This window comes from Anarhichas minor, unplaced genomic scaffold, assembly GCF_050575085.1.
Source record: "Anarhichas minor isolate MPS153535 unplaced genomic scaffold, ASM5057508v1 ptg000042l, whole genome shotgun sequence".
NCBI lineage: Eukaryota > Metazoa > Chordata > Actinopteri > Perciformes > Anarhichadidae > Anarhichas > Anarhichas minor.
Window position 1 is genome coordinate 11,644,311 of NW_027466488.1, and position 23,970 is coordinate 11,668,280.

A 23,970-nucleotide genomic window follows, 5' to 3' on the forward strand; every position below is an offset into this window, starting at 1 on the left:
TCTGAAAGATGTTTCAAGTCTCCTCTTGCTGTCCACAGTTTCCCCTCCGAAAAGAAGATATGGAAAGCAGAACAGGGCTTTTTTTATGCTAGCAGTTAACCAAGTTTTCCTTTGGAGCCACTCATGGTTGAATTATCTTTTTTAATATTTTTCTTCTTGAGATATGATGAAGTCATCTGGTCTGTGTGGTCCCAAACGTTTAATTTCCAATTTTTGCTCCAGGAGTAAAGTTCTACATCGTACTGCAGTAAAATAACACAAGTCATCTGTTGTAAGGTAAGTACAATATCAGTCCCTCTTCAGCTAGCTAGCAAGACATGTACACCCTTGCACCATTAAAATCAACCAATGGGATGCATCTCGGGGCCCTCACAATCTGAAAGTTCACGTTGAACGACTGCGCAGGTGCGTATGGTTTGTCGGTCCAGAGAAGTGCAGTAGGGCCAGTTCTGGCGTGCCCCACCAAGAGGAAACGTGTATGTTTCTAGAGAAGACATTTCATCCAGAATATGATGAAAATTTGCAAAAATGTAATGAAGTAGACAAAGTTGAGTTTGCCAATGTTGTGTCTAAAATAGAGAAAACCAATAACTTCTTCTGTATAGTAGCACCCTCTGGTATGCAAAAACGTCAATGATTATCAATATTATTTTTAATGTAGAACCAGTGATTGTTTGGGGGTGGGGTGCTGTTGTATATGCATGTGTCGGAGGGAGGGAGGGAAAGGGAGATGGGAATTCTACTGTTAATGTAATTATTTACAACCTAATAAAAATTGTATTGAGAAAAAATATCTTGCTCATGTTAAATCTTCACATCTTCAAAACCCATTTAGATACACAGGAGGTATTTGCCCCTGATGTTACATTTTAAATAATGGTATTAATTGTGATGACCAAGTGTCCCAAAGCGTTAGCTACTAAGTACAATCTTCAGGGTGATTGTACTTTGCTTTAATATATAAATTGAATGCGAACTAATAGCCTCACTTCTTGACATTTTAGATGGAAACATTGTGTTTTGTTCTCCTCATTTATCTAACACCTGTAGTTATCAGTCATATTACAGATTACGATTTTACAAACTAGCAGCAATGGTCTGTGGGTGAAATTGAACCAGCTGTCTGCACCTTAAATACTGTAGTTTAAGGCTATGTGGTGTCTCAACTGATTTTTATTTACTTTGTTTAGTAAACAAAAGTTTAATAAACTTGAAAAACAATTATACCAGTTTCACTCTCACTGAAAAATCCAAATGTGAAAGTGTTTTTCCATTTTAAAAGTTTCATGGACACAAGATGTCTCCTACTTCACTGAGAAATAGACTAAAGTTAGCATATTACAGTATTTGTATGCGAGGTCGCTCAATCATGTCATTTTTTGCCATGAAATTTCCTAAATATTTGAATTCATCATTTCCCTCCGCCGCGGTTTCCTCCGCACGAGCCGCTGTCAGCCAATGGGGTTTGAGATGTGGCGACATCGCTGCGATTGAGGAAAACCTCTCCTCCTCCGCCACTCAGCAAGTCAAGCGAGATCATCCAAATAACATTTCCGGTTTATACTTTCAAAACAAACCGTATCCGTCCAATGTCTCACGACACAGCCTTGAATAAATGACAGTGAAAGATTCCACGTTCTGCAGGGTAATAAACAGTGGCGGCTGGTGGAACATGTTCTAGGTAGGGCCATCCTATCAATTTCAGCAAACATCCCAGTATGATTTAATGCAAAAGAATTAAAGTATCAAACACACATTACTACTTTGCAGTTAAATATTTAACATTTATTCCAACACGAAAAAAGCAGTAAATAACACTTATATAATATAACATGTTTATTTATTGAGATGCCCCTATGGACCTTGTTATAGGAGGTAAAGATCAGGAGAAGTAAACATGAAGTGTAATTATGAATACTGATGTTAAATTAAGCTATGATGAGTTTTCACTGTTAATTTACCATCTCAATTAAATGTTGATGCCTCCATGACCAAGTTAAGCAGATGAGACTGAGGACAACTATGTAGAAGAAAAGATGTTCACTTTGTCTAATATGTAGCTTGTCAGAGTTCTCCATGTGTGTCCTGGTGTTCTCATGTTTCCTTACCTCCTCATCCCTCACTCCCGTAACTGTCCGTGCTGGATCTGTCCCCGTTGTTTTAAAAAGCTAAATACGTTATTAGCATGACGTCATCCAGCTAGCCAAACCTGTCTGGTGTACAGCTAGTACAGAAGCTTCGCTTGTACTGCTTCCCTTTCCCGCTAGTCTGCTGTCTGATTGTGAGGTCAGGCTGATCTGATATCAGCTCTTTGGCCTGCAGAATCTCCGCCAAAGTTCTCCTCTCAAACGGGTCTTGGAGGAGTAGTGCTCGCGCTGGAGCTCGCGCTCGCCTGTAGAGACTTCTCCTGACGAGAACGCGCAGCTACACTGAATCTATTTGAGGGCGCTGATTGGCTAACTTGTATGTCATTCATTTACATCTTTAATCAGCAATTGGCTAAACTGCTTCATAGACCCGCCTCTTTTGGGCCAAAACGATTTGGCCCCCCTAGCTGCGCGTTCTGAGACGTGTCGTGCACACAGGCGCAGATATCATATTTTACACATATTACTGGGTACATTCCATAGTTCAAAAACACAAATATTGACAATTTGTATAATTTATGATTATTATAATTATTATTATTTTTTTATTTTTTTTTGTGTGGCTCAAGGTGGGGCCAGGCCCCATGGCCCTCTATTGACCAGCCGCCACTGGTAATAAATAATACATTTTAGGCCTTAGAGTTTTATTGTGACCTCATTTCAGAATCAAAGCAGTATATGAGAGAACTAAGTAGATATTTTACATGACTATGTGTAATACACATTCTCAGCTAAATGCCTTGATAGACCTTCTATCAAGGCATTTGAGGGGTTTTTTGGACACAGTACTGTGAGCAGAGGCTCAAGCTTATTTTCCTTTTCAAAAAGATATCGAGAAAGTAGTAGAGAAATTACTGGTAACACATTGTGGGAAGGTTTTTAATTGAAAATGTCAAACATAGGCTACTTTGAGAATTCAACTGACTGAGATGAAAGAAAAGTAGAAAAAGTGGACTGGTCAAAAGCCATCACAGTCTCACTCACAACTAAAACCATCGTTTTGTGAATAGTCTACTGTGAAACTTAAAGTTGTGACGGTTAAATTTCTCCCTTACTGACATTATTTACACGTACTGTTCATTCTATATGAGAAGCAATAAAGTAAAGAAACAAAAAGCACCCAATTTTCAGCGTTCAGATTGACACTTTTATTTTGAAGACGACATATCTATTTCCGGTTGTGTACGCCTTCTCGTTCTGCGCTTGACTCACCTCAGGTCTCGCTTGCTACAATCTTGAGCGGTAGTGACTGATGAGTGCAGTGTTGTGGACTCGCCTGGCTATTTCTTCAACGTACGTTTCCTCACGTTTCCTGAGTGCTTTACGAGACATTTTCTTCCAGAGGTGAAGCCGCACACGTTGGTCCAACATGTCTGTGGCCGGGCTGAAGAAACAGTTCCACAAAGCCAGTCAGGTATGGAGCCGCCTGTTATTGCTCGTTCATAACAACACTTGTTTGGATGTGGACCGTGTTCGCGAAAAACGGTGACGGAATCGGGCTTCTGGTGATTAGCAAACATTTAAAGTATCAGACTGTAACTATTTATATGTAAATGTGGCGGGTTGTGGCGCCACAACAGGAACTGATTCCGAGGCATTTTTAGGCTCTCTGTGTCCCGTTACTTTTTCATTCAGATAAGTTGGTTCAGTACCGAGACACCGCCACACCAAACTCCGTTGAAAGATCCGAAGATTGAATGTATTCTCACATGTTAGCGAACGCACAGTCGTTGTTTGAGTTCATTCAAGACTGTTTACGAAACACTGTGATCCCACAGACATGTCGGCATTGTTGTTGACGCGTTATTCAGCTCACAGCACACCACTATAATACAATAAATTATACTTTAATACAATAGAACACGTTAGAAAGTGTTGACGTTGTTTCCGATCCAGGAACATGGTGACATCATAATGTCAAGAAAATATTTAAGAAAAGTGAAAATACTGTTCAAATCTTTGTTTAGGCTATTGAATTATAAAACTTCTAACATGTACTGCTTTCCTTTAGTTTGGTGTGACATATCCCCATTGAATCTGTATGTGAGAGACTACACGTGTTTTACTATAACGGAGGTATTACAGTAGCTATTATGATTCTATTTAGCTCGTGGGAATGGCTAATTATGTTTTGTCCTGATGTCACAGTTTATGCCTTATTGACTATCCACTGGTCTGTTTTGACCAGGACTCGTCTCACGAGAATTAAAGATGTCCTCTGTAGATTAGCGCCATGTTTCAAAGATGTCCTCTGTAGATTAGCGATATGTTTCAAAGATGTCCTCTGTAGATTAGCGATATGTTTCAAAGATGTCTTCTGTAGATTAGCGCCATGTTTCAAAGATGTCCTCTGTAGATTAGCGATATGTTTCAAAGATGTCCTCTGTAGATTAGCGATATGTTTCAAAGATGTCTTCTGTAGATTAGCGATATGTTTCAAAGATGTCCTCTGTAGATTAGCAATATGTTTCAAAGATGTCTTCTGTAGATTAGCGACATGTTTCAAAGATGTCCTCTGTAGATTAGCGATATGTTTCAAAGATGTCCTCTGTAGATTAGCGATATGTTTCAAAGATGTCTTCTGTAGATTAGCGACATGTTTCAAAGATGTCCTCTGTAGATTAGCAATATGTTTCAAAGCCTGCCAAAGGCTGTGACGTAATTTAAAGACAGGTAGAATGACACAGAGACACTGGGCCTTCTTATAATAACAGCTTCACAGACAGCTTGTAGATATTGTGTAATCACGGGATGCATCCGCTGTTCTGAGATGCACTTCACTCATGAAGTTCCAGCACGGTCAGGCCTGTTATTCCACCAAAATACACCACGTTGGGCGTCTGTGAGTAACCGTGAACCAGTTCTAACATTCAGATAAAATACCATGGGAAACAAATGCTGCCTGATCATCTACATGAGCAGTGGAAATGTTTCCACTTGTTTTAATGTGTAAACCCTTTGAGAACCTCCGCCATCAGCAGATCTCCAGGTGAAAAGGGGTTGAATTATACTGAGTTTGAGGTTTGATGAGGTTTTGGTTCCAGTTGCCTCAGATTAGAAGCGTCTTGCGTGACATTGAGATCCCAGACCAAATACCACCAGTTACCTAACTGGACAGAGAGTGCGGACATTGGTGATGACCTTAGCCCAGCATCCGGGTGAATCATAGATCAGGCCACACATGAGAGATGTGTTGTAGAACTCCCATGTTCCCTCACAGCACAGCAGAAAGGACATCTCATGTTGGGCATCTGGGTTGATGAAAGGGATTGAATTAAACTGAGTTTGAGGTTTGACCTCACTGGCCCACTGTCCATTTGTTAGGTGACCCCTCATAATACATGCAGTGTGCTGACGCATTGGGCCATTGGGCATGGAGGGCCTCTGCTACCCGACCAGAACGTATGTGGACTCAGGTCCAGTTGGGAGTTTGTTGTGTAGAGCCTCAAGCGTGGGCTGGTTTTCGGTTTTGTTATTGTGACATAAAAAATATTCCCCATCTCTCTTTGATTGTGCCGAGATACATCTACGTTTGACATGTGACCAAAGTAGACACTGGGAATAGAAGGAGAGCCTGCAGTCAAAATGCTAAGAATCAGCAGCACTGATGAAAAAGCACAGACAGAGCTTTGCTTTGAGCTGGTGGTGAGTCTCAAACTTAGGTCAGTTTCAGCCAAGACTTACAGTGACTATGATCAATATGGATATATATTATTATATATATTATTATTTCTCATTGTAATGTTTTTACTGATTGCGACTTCACTGTTTGTTTTATAGCTGGTTGTTACTGGATTGTTGAGTCTAATACTATATTGATATTTAGGTGTTTAGGCAATTTGATAAGGATACTTCCGTTGATCGTCATTTTTTAAAACATAAACAATCTTGATCCCTTTTTTCTGTGACTATACGGAGCGGGGCATGTTACAGTTGATCCCAATGTGTTTGACCAAAACCTACATATTAATATTGTGAAGATATTTTAGGGTTAGCTATTGACGCTTTCACCAAATATTTTCAGTGAGGTTTTTGATAAGTAATCATCAGTAATGTGGATATAATGACTAAGTGGGTAATGACAAATAATAGAACAGCTATAACAGGATATCAATATAATATCAATATATTGCCCAGAACTACCCTAGAGTCTCTGGCTTGTACTGTGTAACAAAGTAACTCTTCAAACATTGTTGCGTTACCTCTGAGTAGCTCTGGCCAGCGTTACACAGCTGAGACCTGCTTCACTGAGATGTGAAAGTATGCACTCTCAACAATGCTGCTCACTCACACAGTGCTCTGCAGGCCTGCCTGTCTTTAGTTCATACATGACACGACAACTAGTCACCTCAAGATGTGTGTAGACTAGACATCAAGATAGGTCTTGTGGTATATACAACCTCAACCATAAAAATACAATTTGAATGCCATGATTATATTTGAATGGTAACACTACTGATGGAATATCTTCATCATTTCGGCAAACGGGTCAATTTTTGTTTCTGTTTGAAAAAAAGAAGCTCAACTACGAGCGTTTGCATGATTTTACCTGATTCTCTTTGTGTAGAGACACAGTCAGTTTGTGATTATTCTTGATACAACTTTATATCGTTTGACTCTATAAACCACAAATACGGGCCTAGAATCGTGGAATTCCCACGTCATATTCAGTGTAATGTACATTCCTACAGCATAATTCCATCAGTACAACAACAGAGTGATACTAAGCACTCTGCTGCTCCGAGTGACTCTTATTAAGAGGAACACTGATGGCATTCACATTGATTCTTCTTCACTTTTCATGTGATTGCTGTAAAGCGACCATCGGTGAAAGTCACCACTTCCTGGGGACGTTTAAAAATAAATGACTTCCAGGAAGTGAAGGATAATGCACTTTGATCCTCTGGAAATCTGTTCATGTGAAACGTCTGTGCAGGAAGCGTTGACTTTTATTGTATATCCAACAGTGTGATATGACTGCTGTTGTACTCTGGTGACAGGGGGGCTCCTACTAAAATATAGAACTGGGGGACATCAGACACAAAGGCATGTCTCAATGCAAGTCTGCTGCCTGGTGTATCTGTGTGTTGCTTAAGGCAAATAACGGTTCTAATACATAATCAAGACAATTTAAGGATTGCAACTTCATTTTTATTGTAATATTGGTTCGATGTTTTCCTGAAATTCCTCAAAATCCGACCTTATCCTTTGTGGACATTCCTTCCAGTTGCCTCAGATTAGAAGCGTCTTGCGTGACATTGAGATCCCAGACCAAATACCACCAGTTACCTAACTGGACAGAGAGTGCGGACATTGGTGATGACCTTAGCCCAGCATCCGGGTGAATCATAGATCAGGCCACACATGAGAGATGTGTTGTAGAACTCCCATGTTCCCTCACAGCACAGCAGAGAGGATACCTCATGTTGTTATCTCGTGGAGTTCTTCCAGTGTGCACCAGCTAAATGTCAACCTGCCACTTCCTGTTTGTGTGTCGGTCTGTGCTGCTCATGGTTGTTGTGGTTGTGTGTCCTCCACACTTTGATCAGGGTAAGTGAGCATTGAACTAGAGCTGCAGTTTCTCTTTCACAACCTGTGTCATGAGGTGATACGGATATCAGCTCTCTAACGGTGGGAAGTTATCCCTCTCATTCTCTTAAGTCATTGCATGCGAGGAAAAAAAAGGAAATGAAATACAGGCCTTTTGTAGGCAAGGTGTTGATTTCATGTGTGATCGTGTGCAGTGTTTTCTACCTGTTTGTTCTAGCTGTTGTTTTCTGAGACATGCAGTGATGAGCAGCCAAAAACTGAGAGCTTTTCTAACATTCATGTCACCCACAGTGGTTTCCTGCTTCTGCAAAACACTGTCTGACAATAAGGACCAGACTGTATCAATCCGACCTATGACCCCTGCAAAAAAACAAACAAAAGATCAGTTTTTAGAACTAGGTGTATGTCATGATGTACATCAAAAATATTGTTTGGTATTTCACCTGTTTCCTGAGGTGGAAATATATTGAGACCGGGGCTGATGCCAGCAATAGATAACTGGGAAGAGAAACACTTCCTGTTTATTTCAACCATATCTGATTCTTTTCCCACTATTATTAAAAAGGGGGCAATGGTAATGTAGTGGGATATAATTGCTGTCCCTTTTAGATAAACCAACATGAATTTTACAAATGTACATCTTTCATCTCCCTCTAAGTCAATACTGATTCACTGAATTGTACAATTGTTTTCCATGAGTTGGAACTTTCAGTTAGGGCTACAGTTTACAATTATTATTGTGTTCATTATTAAACATTACTATTTGTATTATATATTAAGCAGTTGGATATTTTTGGGGGATTCACCAGTCAATCTTTTAAGCTAGTTTTGGAATGTCAGAAAATATGGGAAAAAAGTCCACCACAAGATGACCTTTTTCAGATGTTTTATTTTTTGCAGCCAACAGTCCAAAACACCAACATATTCAGTGTACAATGACTGAAAACAGAGAAAATCTGAAAATCCTCATTTGTCGCTGGAACTAGAAGATGAAATGCTGATCACATTATCAACATTGTTGTGTAATACTTAAAAATACATTTGTGTATTTGTGTCGAAACATTTAGCCATACGCCTTTATTAACATTCAGCACAACAAGCCAATTTCAGCTGATGTTTTATGTATTTGTTAATATAATAATAATAATAATAATATGACAATGAAAATCAAATAAATAAATAAAAGTCCAAACCTTTTCATACCTAACACACCTGGCCCAATCAGTGTGTAGAGGTCTGTTTTAGAAAGTTACAAAAATTGGCAAACGCAACAACCACAAATTCTGCTATTGTGAAGGCCGAAGTGAACTGAAGCTTTAAGTCCAGCAGCATATGAAAAACTAACCTCAGTGGAGCAGACTAAGTTAAAGTATGTGAGGGTCTGAGCTGCCTCATGTCTTCACCACAGGTCATAGTACGACACAAATGTGCTGTCACGTCAGTTATCTTTTCTCTGCAGCAGCAACATGTTATCATTGTAACCTATGTACATGTGCAGCCTGCCACAGAAACTGAATTCCACTCGATACAGATACAGCTGACACCTCGGTGAGAAGAGTCCATCCATCTCTGATGACGGAGTGATGAGGGACTGAGCCACAGTCGCCTGGTGGTCTGGCAGGCAGCCTCTCAGTTCATTAGCTTCGGCAGCTCATCAGTATTGTGTGTGGCTTCACGGTGACGTAGTTACGCTGATGGTTCAGAATGAAAGCCTTCCAGCAGAGCAGCAGCTGATACATGATCTACTGAAACAGGGCGTCCTCTTCCCAAACAATGAAATACGATCTCGGTAGCCTTTCTGTTCAACTGACAAAAGACATAGTTTCTAACAAGGGGTCTATAATATTGTAATTGTCTGAGTGGTTACACGTTTCAGTGTTTAAAATATTTATTTAAAAACTTTTATTTAGGGATGTTTTCTTTTATTCAAGGACTTGACATGCGTTCAATTTGTGCAACACATCATATTTAAGAAAATCTATATAAAGCTAGCCTACTTAAGAAAGGTTGGTTAAATTATTAAGATATTTAATGTTACAGTGTCAGAGTGTTCTTACTATTCATCCACCATAACATGTACCAAATTGCTATTAGGCAACAGTATGCAAATGGTATCTGTCATCTTTGTCACATTGAAAAAGCATTTGTGGGAAAGCTCAGCAGAAATAATCATTTGGGACTCAGAACTCATTCCTGGGAATGAGATTTCAGCTGCCATGGAATACAGATTGTGGCGGATTTGTGGCATTAAAAGCAGTGGGAGAAGTTGAGTTCAATCTTCAGAAAACAGACCCAGGCCTTTGTTTCTGGATGCTGATAGAAAGTTCACTGCTCATGCTCTTCATGAAAAAAAGATGTACAGGGGAAATGAGCAGGGCACAAGGGATTATGGGTATATGATGTGCTTCAATAGTAGTTTCCATTGTGGTTCTACTTCCAAGTTGGCAAACCACCTGGATCTGTTCAGCTCTTACGAGTCTCTTAGTATATCTTTTAGTTTGTAGCTGTGTTTTTCCATTAGCAAAGAGCACTAATTGAGGTTACAGGCTTTCCATTTTAATCTGTTGCTTTCAATGGTGGAAATGCCGTAGCCAGCTTTTATCAGCTTTAGCTAATTCATTGTATTGCCATTAGTATCATATCTACGCTGACTTTTGAGGAAATTGATCAGACTCCAAACAGCTCTCCCTGGCGACACGAAGGCTTGATATAATGTTTTAACACATGAAGTAGTAATAATCAACACCTGTACACTAGTGGTGGGCCGTGCATTGTATACCTGGGCCTTCAGTGCTGTCCTGCTACAGTTGAACCACCTCCTAATAACCTCATTATGACACCATAGCTACGGTTATTATTTGTTTCTAGGGGTGTAACAATACACATATTCGTATTAAACCGTTCGGTACGAGGCTTACGAACCAAACAATACTTTTGAATAAGTGCATTTGGAAAATGCAGAAGCTTAAATTGTGGGAAATATAATGTTTTCGGTGGACTACGCTCAACCTGGCAACGTGCTGTCTGACACGCCCACCCCGGAACCACAACATTGTACTCTGGTGAGGTGCGTGTGTTCTGGGAGGCGCGCTGAACTAGCTTAGCAGGAAAACAACAGCAGCACACACGCTACAAACTCTCCCCGCAGCGTTTAGCTGATTCAAACAGGGCTAAAGCAATCGCCTCACAATCCCCATTTCTCCAGACCATAATTCTTGCTTTGTAAAAGAAAACAAAACCCCAAACAGAGAATCAAATGTCCGATGCTAACCCCGCACATGACGGGATGCTTCGGCATTAACAGACAATGCATATAGTCAAAATCAATGTAATTATTACAATGACAACAACAAACTCACAAGAACCAGTCACATATATTCATATGACAACAAAGCATGACAAATCAATCCAGCACGTATTCCAACGCACACTATTTTTGTAGCACCTCAAATATTGTGATATTACCCATTTTTGTCCTGAACTTATGTCATTGTGTGGAATTTTTGAGAAAAACATTTTTATAGCACCTTAAAAATTTAAAAAATGTGCCATTTGAAGGTACAAATTCAGTTCAGAGTTTTTACTTAGTAAAATATCTTAATTGACTGTCAGTCAGGTATTATTCATTTCCAGCAACCCTCAAATCAAAGAATAGACACTTTATGCACAATTTAGGTGTATTTTACCTTTAACTCACGAGATGCAGGTTGCATGTTTTATACTTAATGTCAATATAATTAATTTAATCTAATTTCCATTATGCAATATGTATACTTTGTTGGCATCTTATTCTGAAAACCGGATGTTCGTCTGAAGAAACCGGATGTTGTCTCACGTTAATCTCTCCGTTAACTTTCAAAGTCCTTCGCTCGCTCCCGATCTGTGCCGTTTGAATGAGTTTACCGCAGTGGCGGCCGTCAGGGCCTGCAAGGCCTTCTCTGCTGGCCTAAACAGAATCACAAAGCTATATCTATTTTATAATTTAATAATTTTTCTTAAATACACTACATGTATTATAATTTATACAAATATTTTTCCCCATTATCTTATTTTCTCATTGCACAGCTACTGTCTTCCTCAGTTGCTCTGCTTCCAGTGCAGCTTGTTTTAAGTAGAGCTTTTATCCAATCGGATTTCACCTCTGTGTCTCTAGGTAAGAACAGAGACCCAGGCCTGCAGACTCTCAAGTGAATCCCTTTGCACTTTAAGTGAATGGAGACGATATTGTTGATTGTCATAGTGTTCAACCAATCAGATCTTTAGTTTGACATGTTGGGCGTATTCTTTGACGTGCCAGAGCCTGCTAGCTGGCTTAGCCATACGTGATTGGTCAGTGGGCTAGCCTGACATGTTGGGCCGTGACAATCCAATATCTGCTGCCTCTGTCGAGTGGACATTTTCAGCCTCAAACGCATTAAAACCTATTCAAGAAATACAACTGGGGAGGCTCGACTGTCTTTACTGGCATCCATGAATCGAGAAGGACTTCTTACTGGAACTAAAAACGCACGGATGTACTGAACAACCGTGAGATTAAACTCTTTGTTAACAAAGAAAGGAGGAAGAACAGCTAAATAGTGAACAGCAGCTCTGGTAAGTTAACTGCAGTAGCTTTAACTGCCATAAATATGATCTATGTCATCATTTAATATGCTTGTTTATATTATATATTATTATTTATACAACTTATATGGATTTTCGTTTGGTTTTATATGTGATAGGAACTATTGTTACGTCCTATGTTGCGCGGGCGACACATTTAGCCGGTGCACAGCAACAAGACGAAGCGGCAGCGGTCGATATACTCCGTGCAAAGTGTTAAAGTTAAAGTGTTAAAGTTAAGTTTAAGTTTTTAAGTGATCTACTTTGAAGATTCATGTGTTTTCAAGTGGACTCATTTTCCCTCTCGGTGTTGACAGACAAATAAATCCGTCAGTAACAAGAACTATGGAGTCGTGTATTTCCTGGAGGGAGTGATAGGAGAGTTACTACTCTGTTAATTTGTCTATCGTGTCGTTTTCATGATATGGGTAATATTGTTCCCTCTGATATGAATAATACTTGAATGGCCCGTCCTCTTGAGTGTGTGGCGGAATGCATGTTTTAGCTGAATTGATTTTGACTCATTGTTCGTTAATGCCGCCGCATCCCGTCATGCCGGTATTCATGTATCTGCACTCATAGTGTATTTGTAGGTGTTGAGCTTCATTTTTACGAGTGCAGGCCCAGGTATAAAATGCACGGCCCGCCACTGGTTTACCGTGAATTTCAGCATATAGGTGCACTAACGTGTAAGTGTCTGCTGAGTTGACCGCAGTCTCGCAGTCACAGGTCTGATTAAGAAGCGCTCCATTTTTTTTATTCGTTTAGAAAGTTCGGGGGCATTTTTTGCCCCTCTCCTAGTGATATCAGGGGCAAAATTATATTTCTTAGGGGCAGTTTTGCCCTTTGCCCTCTTGTATTTCCGACGCTGGTTTAGAGGGGGTATTGGGGGTTGTTGACCTGTGGGTGGAACTTTCTTTATGTGTTCAACTTTCAGTGTGTACAGGAAGGAAGAGGCCGTCTGGCTTACATTGTATTGTTTGTGTTCCCCATGAAGGCCGTGGTTCCTCTCGTCTTTCAATGCAAGTCTTGATATTAAGCTTTTTCAGGCAGTTGTTGCCTGATAGCAAAACGTACTTTTCCAAAATGGAAAATGTAGGCCTATTAATAAACAAATACAATTAACAGAAACTACGGCAATTGGACAGAAAAAAACATCAATCAATTCTAAATGTTTTCTTTTTACTTGGTTATTATCATATATGGTGGTTATTTGCATTGCTGTGAAAACATCTGAAAGCAAGTGTCTCGACAAAACCAACATTTTTCAAGATCACATACAAATGTTTACTGTTTGGAGCTTGAACGCACCACAATGTAACTGAATGGAACCTCCGTTGACGTTAGCTGTTAGCTCTATTCTCAGCAGGAAGAGACCCCTTAGTCGGCAGAAGAGCCAGTAACTGTGATTACTCTGAGCAGTATGCATGAGAACGAATTACAATATAATAGGATTAAGTGACTTGTTAACATGCAGTTAGCTCCGTTATTTAGCCAAGGAGGACTATGTTGCCAACTGGCTGCTAACAGCAGCTAACGTTAACTAATGTTAGCCTACGTCTTGCAGATTCCAACGGACTTGCTGTTCACAATGTAACATTAGTAGTATGAGGGAACAGTGACCAAAAAGCATTAATGCCGATCTTCTGATAATATATGTTTATTGAACATATGAACCCGTAGAACAGAGGTAGCCAACACGGTGCCCGCGGGCACCCTGTCGCCCGCAGCGACCAAGTGAGTCGCCCGCAAGACATGTTCTAAAAATAGCACTAGTCATTATGGAGCTCCGTCTAAAATTGTAGTTGTTGTTCTTTTTTAATCAAAAACGCTTGCAGAGAGTTAAGAGTTGGGATACCCGGAGGCGCACGGCGGACAGCCAGGACGAGGCTGCCGCACCGCACTAGGTTTTCAGGTTCTGAATGGCGGGCGCATCCCGTTGGTGCCAGACGCGAGCTGCGAGCGCACCCCGTCGTCAGGTCCGTAAATCCTCGGAACAGGCCGCCGGGCAACAACTCAGGGGTGGCGGGGGTAGAGGCGAGGCAACGCAATCCGACCGAAAAGGCCCAGACTAGAGGTTTGAACGCGGGCGCCCGAAGACGCTCGCGCGCCTCGGAGGGTTGGATCCCCCCCTCGGCTATAGACGAGACTTTTTACTAGTTTCTTCGTGGAGAAAAAGGTACCATTGAAAAAGCTGGTGTCGGTGACAACAGACGGGGCTCCCGCGATGACGGGCCGGCATGCAGGCTTCATTGCGCAATGCAAAGGTGACCCAGACTTCGCAAAATTTCTACATTACCACTGCATCATTCACCAGCAGGTGCTATGTGCAAAAGTAACCGGCTTTAATCATGTGATGATACAAAAATGTTACAGATGTGATACCTCTGACTTTCAAATGTTGAAACAGATTAACAGAAATAAAAGTTGCATGTTTAAATATGTATGTGTAGCTATACCATCATTGTTGTGGAAATCATTATTAATAATTATTGTGAGGAATAATTAACTGACATGTGATCAAACAGTCTCTTCACATATATTATTATTATTAAGGTGATCTGTGCAATTTTGTTATTCAGGAAGTTTGTATCAAATAAGTAGCCCTTCGTACTACTCGGTACCTTTGAAGTAGCTCTCAGTTTAAAAAAGGTTGGTGACCCCTGCCGTAGAAAGATGTTTACTTCCCCCCAGCAACCTGGCAAGTGTTAATGTTGAGCCCTGCAATGCAACTTTTATCAACCGTTCATTGAAAATCTGTACCATTTTGCCTAAAACGGATGCAAATGTATCTAACCCCAACCCTACTGCTCTGTTTCAGGGAATCAAATCCCCCGTCAGTCATTGAAGGAAGATAATCTCCTGATAAACAGTGAGTGAGTTAACAATCAGGCGACTCACGAGAAAATTAATTAATCTTTAATGAGAAAAAAAAAAATGCATCAGACAAGGTTGCATGATGTAATCGTATTAATCCTCCTTCGTCATGCCTGGGTTGAACCTGCCACTCCAGGTAATTGGCTCATTAGAGGCCCGTCCAGAGCAGGGACACACTTGTCCGTTACCATCAGCAGCGTCGTTAGCTGACAAGCCCTGTACAGATCTAACGTAATTATTATTCCTTCACTCATAGTCACAGCTCGTACACACGAAAAGCATGATACCACTCATTTCAAATTTTCATGTTTCAAGTTTCTCTGTTAATGCAAAAAACTGCCGCAGTAAAGGATTTACATCACGGCACATCTTACAGTGAGAAGTGAACTTGACATGTCTTGTTATTTATAAGCAGATATACTCATACCAATATATCTGCAATAGGTACATTTCTTTTTACAGTTATTTTCAAGCTGAACTGTGAAATTCCAACCCACCAGCCTCTGAGAGTGGGTGTTCCATAGAACTTTTATCAAAATGCTTTCAAACACCAGGAAATTCCATAGAAGATTCCCAGAAGTTTATAGAAAACATAATATACAGTGGGATTAATGGAAACACATTTCATTTTGTATTTGTGTTGTAGCACAAAAAAATCTAATTGGTGTTTTTTTCACTTGAACTGCAATGTTTGTAACTCTTCTTCAACTCATTTTCGTTATTAAAGAGGAACTCAATTACCAAATATTACACATCAACGTATGTGTACAGCAGTGGTGGGCCGTCAGGGCCGTCAAAGCTTTCTCTGCTGGCCTAAACAGAATCACAAAGTTATAGGTATTTTATAACTTAATAATTTTTCACAAATATGCTACATGTATTCTAATTATTTTCTCATTGCACAGCTACTGTCTTCCTCAGTTGCTCTGCTTCCAGTGCAGCTTGTTTTAAGTAGAGATTTTATCCAATCAGATTTCACCCCTCAGCATTAACGTGCGCCGTGATTGGTCAGTGGGCTAGTGTGACTGTTTTGACGCTGAGTTAGTAGTAGTAACAGTTCAAGTTGAAAGATATGTAAGAAGTTATGACATTGACATGACATTTTTAGCGTTTTGCTTGATGTAGATTCTTTTTTTTTTTTACTTAGCATTGTTTTTTTAACACTCAATGGCTGAAGGAAGAGAAACGGATTTCTCAAGAAGGACATTTCCAGAAAAACTGGACATCGTAAGAAAGGGTCGGCCAACCCCACAGCTAGCAGCCCTGACCCAGCCAGGAAAAGGATTTGTACGAACGGTATTCCTGGCTAACAGCATCGGAGAAGAGTTGCACATGTTATGGCTAAGAATGCGTTTCATTTGCAACTGAGCTTCTTGGTGTTTGGAGCTGTTTGGAGCTATGCTACTGGAACTGAACCGCACCGATGTACTGTACAACCGCGGTATTAAACTCTTTGTAATCAAAGAAAGGAGGATGGTCTTTAAGTGAACAGCAGCTTTGGTAAGTGAAGTGCTTTTGTGTTTTTACATCTGCAGTAGCGTTACTACTGTGTTCATTTGTCTATGGTGTCGTATTTATGACATGGTTAATATTGTTCCCTCTGATGTGAATAATATTTGAATGGTGTTCTTCAGTGTGCGAATAATTCCATACAATGACTGATGTACTGTATATGTAATCAAGGCATCGTTGACTTAATAATTGTTAATAATTGTTTAAAAAATGTAATAATAACAATAAATAACCACAAAGAAATAAGAATAAAATTGAATATGATTGTCTGATTTATGTTTGTTTTTTGTTTAAAAAAATCTAAGAAAACACTTTGAATCTGTAGACTACTGCCTAATAGTCTTATTATTGCCATTTGATGACAATTGCTCATATATTGTAAGCCTAAATAACTATATTTATTATTTTGAACAAAGGTTAAATGTTATTTCACAAGTTTCAAAAAGTGCCCCCAATTTTTTGAAAATGCCCCTGGATTTCAGTCAGTGGGGGCAAAAATTGCCCCCAAAAAAATATGTAAATGTCCTACCCTGCTCTAAACATACATACAGTGCAGACTCTGAAAGCTTTGGTTCCATATAAACCCAGTGCAGTGCGCACACACACACACTGACAATGCTGTTGGGTAGATAACAGCGTGTATACAGTAAATGCTGAATGAATGGCTCCTTTCATTGTGTTATCTAACCAAGGACATCTCAAGCTTTTCAACTAACAGACAAATGGACACACATGAGACACTATGGTTCTTACCAAACACACACACACACACACACACACGTGGGAGGAAAAACATTTTGCTTCAGTATGTTTAGAATTGAATTGTACAGTTGTAGACCTGTAGACCTGCAGAGATAACATGTGTTAGTATCTGTAACCCTCTGGTGTAAAAGAAACCATGACCTGCTATTCACCACTCAGCTTGGGAACCCATAAAGCCCTTTCATGGACCTTGAGCCATCCATTGACAACACTGTACTGTATGCTGTTGAGCCAGTTGTACAATCCGCTGTCCGCCTTTCATTGACCCTCTCAAATCAATGACTAGCAGCTATCTCTGGTGATGGTTTGCTGCTCTTATTAGAGTACATCCACATTACTCCGTTTCCATTTGAAAAAGCATTTTTTGCTACGTTTACACTGAGCGTCCACACTATGCCGGAGTTTTAGAGCACCGTAAACGGATACGTTTGAAAACTCCGGGGTTGCGTTTTTCGTGTGGACGGCCGAAACCAGATAAGATTAGAAACGATGACGCCCACACCCGCGTTCACTACTTGATTGGTTCTTAGCAGTCATGACGTGTCCTTCCCTAATTTGTCACATGTCTATCACGTGACCCTTACCCGGAAGCTCACGAACGAGAACATTGAATACCGATCGACTACCAGGTTAATTTAACATGGACAACTAATTACAGGTGTTGCTGACCTTGTTGTCTTTACTAGCAGCTGTTGTTCAGTAAAAGTCTACATTATTACGGAGGAAGCAGCTGTTAATGGAGCGATCAGTGACCAGCATGACCAGCGGCGTTATCAGCCCTACAGAGCGGACGTCTGAAGTCGCGGTTAGCAGTAAATGCTATTCAGTAGGACAGATAGTTAAGCCACCAGCAGAGCTACGAGTGAGAACAGACAACAACACAGAGGAAACGAGTGAGAGACGTGTGTTGACCACATTTATGGACCCATAATCTAGCAAACTGTTACGTGTAAGTGTTGATTTTAAAGTAAATTTGATATGTGAGAGAGAGAGAGAGAGAGATAGTCTGAAAAATAAAACTTTCCACGAACTGTGTCTGTTTGAGTTTATAGAGGAATATTTTAGAGAAGATCTTAAGTATCAAACACGACCTTTCATTATTAAAGACTACTTTATTACTCTGTCGTATTTTTTTTAACTAAGCAACCAATCTACTTCCTGTTTATATCGACACCCACGCGCCAGTGTACGTGAAGAGTCACGTGATATTCGTTTTCAGGCGCGTTAGTATGGACGGAGATCATTCCGAAAACGGTGCTGAAACACCGTGTAGACGGAGATCGTCTTTGTTTGAAAACTCCGTTTATGTTCGAAAACGGAGTAGTTTGGACATGGCCAGTTTGAGACCTCTGTAATATCAGATAAGGGACTTAAGGGGATTCATAGCATCTTTGGTTTGTATTCATGCCTTGTGTCGTCTGAGTCCAAAGTCATGTCTCTGCTACTTTGAAGGACTTTCCCTCAAACAATGGATAGTTAAAGCTCCACCAGTCATTGTGTAATATGAAAGATGTGGCCGCCAGCGACAAACCTAAAGGCACAGCTTTTTAGTCTCTTTTAGCTTATTTTCTTTTTTTACCAATGGTCAATTTCAATTCCACATACTCTACTCTTTAAACGTGTGTTCAAAAGTCTCCCGACACAGAAGCTTGACCGGGTCGGTCAGATGTCCGGGAGGACGACGTATTTGCGTGACCATGATCTCAGCTGGAAATCGTTGGGTGGCTCCAGTTTCCATCTCATTCCACCGACCACTGAACAAACACACTGCTGCTCAAAACAGCAAGAAGGCCATCGCTCACAACCAATAGCAGCTACTTGTTGTTAAAAATCTCTGTCAAAATATTTGTTTACAACTCAGATCCGTGGATTCTAGAAGCTGTGTTGGTTTTGATATCTACAGCCACCTCTCTCTGACGGCATTGGTGGAGCTGCTGTTCAGTCCCCTCCTCGCTGCCTCTGCAACACATCTCCTTTGGGAGACACGGTAAAACAATATGGTTCAGCTAGCACACACAGCAACAATTCCTGTGTACGTGTGTGTCGGCCAGTGATTCACCGCCTCGAGAGATTGTTTCGAAGAGAAAAGGCTGTGTGGTTTGACTTCATGACACTTTCCCTCCTATCCGATCAGTCCGCTGAGGGGAAAGTGTGATCTGCGACAGACAGACGATGCGTCACAGAGCACCAAACAGGCAGAATGCCACACTCTTGTTTTTCACTTTTCGCTTGGCCTTCTGCCTTCTTTTCCTCCGTCCGTACCCTGCAGACACACAGTCCAGCCAACCTGGAATGCCTTATGACTTGTTCAGTCTAATTTCCCACAAGATCCACCACGCAGGGAGGCTGCCGAAAAAATTGTCTGTCCTGTATATTATCTCTACATTGCATTAATTAGTGCGACTCATTATTAAACACCCTGCAAAATAGGAATAATTGAATTAACCTTGCTGTCTTTAAATCCAACCTTTCTTATTAGTCTCGTAATCTAAAGTCAAGTTTCTGCCAAGAGGCTCAGACCATTTCACTTGTTCTACTGCATGTTTAATGAGTTTTACAGGAAAGAAGGGCTTTATCTCACGGTTCAGGTCTTAATGCTCAATTTAAGTTCTTGATAATAAGGGCATTTTTTTGTGATTTAATTAATACTTCATTTCATGCTTCAGCCAACTCAAACTGAACACACGGTATCTTCAACGAATAAGCTTCTGATCTGCTGCCTCTGGTTTTACTGGACTAGTGCTCTAATAAAGCAGAATTAATATTATATGTATATTGTCAGCAATAATTGTTTATTGACTCATTTCTCACGAATAGCTGTGACGGTATTGAATTTCTAAAATAATTGTGGCAAAAGATGTCACGGCAAACAATATTAACATGATAGTGATTCAACTTTCCCAAAATACTACCATTAAGCCCTATTCACATTGGACTAGTATTACTTTGGGACCTCTAGTAATTTGTGGTAATTGCTGTATGTAATAAATCGCAGGTGATCTTAATCCCGCGCCAATCTGCATTGTCTGTAATTTGTCAAGTAAAAATTCCATCGCAAATGACCAACCTTATTTTATTTTTAAACACAGAGATCATGTGATATTATTTGTCCCGGTGCGAGTCGGCTTCTCTGTGATTTTTGGGGTCGCTCCCTCTGCCCTGAAGTCTGACCTCAGACCAGCTCAGATTACAAAAGACCTGCCCTATTGAAGAGTGACAACCTGTAACCATTAGAATGTATGTCTATGTACGATAGTCCAAAGTTTTGTTTCGATTCTAAACTGCTCTGCTGGTCAACCTCTCTGCCAGTAAATGATGGCACACAACTTCATATTGCTGCAGTTTAAAAAGACACTGTACTGTAGTGTTCCCTCACTGACTATATGAGATCATGAACATCAGCTACTGAGAGGGCTCTAACACACATTCATTCATAAACTCACTCACTGCTTCATATTGAAACCATTGTTGTCTTCTCTCGACAGGTCAAGTGACATTATTCATGCATGAAAAAATGTCTGAAATCAGAGAGGTGTGAAGATGACTGACTATTTGTAAGACTAGTGGAGCGAGGCAAACATTGATGCTGGCTGGATTACTGCATTACTGGATTAGCAGATACATTGTAGATACCGAGTAAAGCCGGGTGAAGCAGCCAAGTATCTGCTCTATACAATACGTGCCTTTGTGAGACAGTTTACAGAACTCTGTGCAGCCTGCTAAAATATCAAGACAATTGATGACATGTGCAAACACGCTTGTTTGATGAACAGTGGCGTGATGGTGGTTCTGGGTCTCTGCTGGAGCAGAGCCTAGAGCCGCACTGATCTATGACCAGAGCTGGACTTCACTGATTACGTTCCAATCTGCGGTGGGGACAATGGATGATGGCGGTCATGTGTTTCAACTGGTCTATAAAGCAGTGCAGTATAGTGTATATAAAGCACTGCAAGGCGTAGGTTAAGATTTAGCAGTGCTCTATGCTGTGTTGAAGTAGGAGATCAGCTCTGTGTTCTGATAAATGCATCTTCACCACCTTCAGCTGTAAAATGAGCCTCTTTATCTGTAAACTAGCTTGCAAAAGGCTGTGTGAAATCTGGATGTTGTTACTGTGCATGTCAGGTAATGTTCTAAAGGAAGGCAAAAGATTCGACGTTCAAAAAAAAAAAAAACAGCTTGCTCTCCAAATCCCAATTTTTTTCTCTTGGATTATGTGATTACCACATAATAATTTCTGTTGTGAACACCAAAGTAATTGCTGAGGTGGAAACACAGGGGTGTTGCTTCAACAAGTCAGACTGGTCCAGAAAAAGCAGCCACACAATAAGACAGGTTCCACACAAAACATCCATTTATTCAGATTAGCATCCTTCCAAAAACAGGACCTTGTAAACGAGTTAGCAGACTGATGGCTACATACATGATAGCATACCAAAAGACTGAGGCTAAATCTTCATGTCCCACATTTATCTGTTACTTTAGGACAATTAGGAACCCTTACTATTGGACAGTATAACCAGGAAAATGTAATATCAGCATGTTATTTCATTCTAATATAATCCTGTTTGGATGGAAGTAAATGTGAGCACAGATTATGACCGATTCTTTCGCACCATAGTCAATTAAATATTGGACCCATTTTTCCACAAGCCACATGTTTTCTGAACATTGTGTCTCAACATAGCTCACTAGCTCTATGCAGTTTATGAAATAGAATTAATACTACATATGCCAAAACCGGGACAATTTGGTCGTGACTGTTGAAAACGGGGACATTTTAGTGTTTTATTTGTCGTTTCTCGGGTACAACATAAGCCGCTAACATTTGCCGTTAACGCTACAGCTGATGAACACAAGGTTTAATCCACTCCTTACCTATGCCTGTGTTGTTGGTTTTCGAAAGGCAAAAAGTAGACATCATCCTCAGGTAGTGGAGACTACACACTGCTTCACTGAGAGAAATGTCAAGCTTCAAAACTCTGCCGTGTCTAGATGCGGATGTTGGTAGTGACGACAAAGATATTGTGCTGAGTACATGTGTGTGTGTGCGTATGTGTGTGTGCTCTCTACAAAGGAAGAAACAAGTCTGTGCCCCCCCCCCCCCCGTCTGTAAAGACCTGTGTTCAGAGTACAGGAAAACCCAACAACACAGTCACACAATCAAAGAAATTACTTCAAACAAACGTGCAATGCTGGTGTCTTCTCTGATCTGCGATTTCAAAAACACACCTAACATCCTGACGGGATGAGTGCCGTGATTTACCTCACATCAAAAAAGCACCAGTCAGTGGGAGCGTTTTTACTCTCACTGCTCAGGATGATTGCAGCACTAATGTGTAGCTCCGATGCCGTCAGCGTGGATTAAACCAGTCATTTGTGGCCCCAGCTGTCACCTGCTGCTGCAGCTTGTACTCATGCACTGACGTGCATGAGCACGTCATTGTCCCAGCAAGCACTGCTGCTTTCACCCTCTCTCCTCAATGTAAAACTCAAGCCTCATCTTAATTTAAGTGATAGTTGCAGTTTCATCTCAGAACATCTTCATACCTGCAAAAAAAAAACATTAATTTGAAAACACTTTAATCTATATTTTTCAGAGTCAAATGAACTTCCTTTAAGACTGCTGTGTGTTCTTTTAAAGTTAACATGCTCAGGTTCATTCTTGTAACACGTTTACAAGCTTTAATGTTCAAAAAAGCACTGTATTTCTGAAAGTACCTAATATAATATTCACCTTCTGTCTGAAACAGTTTTAGCGACTGTCTCTTTGAGTTCCCATCCATAAAATAATTGCTGTGATTGGTCAAGGTTTCTGGTCCTCAGCATCAGCGCTGTCGTTGCCTTCACAGCGTCATTGGAGCAGGGAATTCTTTGGGTGTGTCAACTACACGGAGTTTAGTGGCATTTCTAAATGAAACCTGCCTGATTTTTCAGAATGTTAAAGGAATAATTCAACATTTTTGGAAATATGCTTATTTATTCTGTTTCCAAAAGTGAGATGAGATGATATACTTGTACTGAATACATTGTAACAGATGAGGTCTGTTATAATCTGCCTTGCTCATAAAAGCGTCAATCTGAAATCTCTCATCGCATCCACATTGTGGAAACCAGCTAAACATTCAGCCATGACACTGAAAATCTTTTAAATAACAAAAGCAACTCTGTACTCCAACACAACAAAGTCCTCTCTCCAACTCTCACTCACGTTCCACTGTTGTCTTCAACAAGTCACATGACACAATGAGAAACAGACCGGAACAAGCGGAAGGAGAGGAAAGGAGTTTTAATTCTCTGTAGGGTCCTTATAATAATGTTATCAGACACTTATAATAAGAGTCTGTTTTTAGTGGACGCACATTGACGTTGAGGAGTTACTTCTCCCTCAAAACTGGAACTAAATTGTTCGTTTGTTATGGGTCGAAAAGATTTTCGACCCATAAAACAGTTAGACTAAAAAACAGGGTCCAGCCTGTAAAGCGCTGGAGTCAGCCTGGACTCAACACGGACATGAGATTCA

General features: G+C 40.4%; 1 protein-coding gene across 2 annotated transcripts in view; it reads left to right on the plus strand.

The window, feature by feature from the left end:
- The first annotated feature begins 3,383 nt into the window (after positions 1 to 3,383).
- Positions 3,384 to 23,970, plus strand: part of sh3gl3a (SH3-domain GRB2-like 3a) — a 40,839-nt gene continuing 20,252 nt past the window's right edge. For both annotated transcript variants that reach the window (XM_076109921.1, XM_076109922.1), the window contains exon 1: positions 3,384 to 3,561. In XM_076109921.1, the coding sequence (XP_075966036.1) occupies positions 3,517 to 3,561 (45 nt within the window). In that variant the 5' untranslated portion in view covers positions 3,384 to 3,516. The remainder of the gene's footprint in view (positions 3,562 to 23,970) is intronic.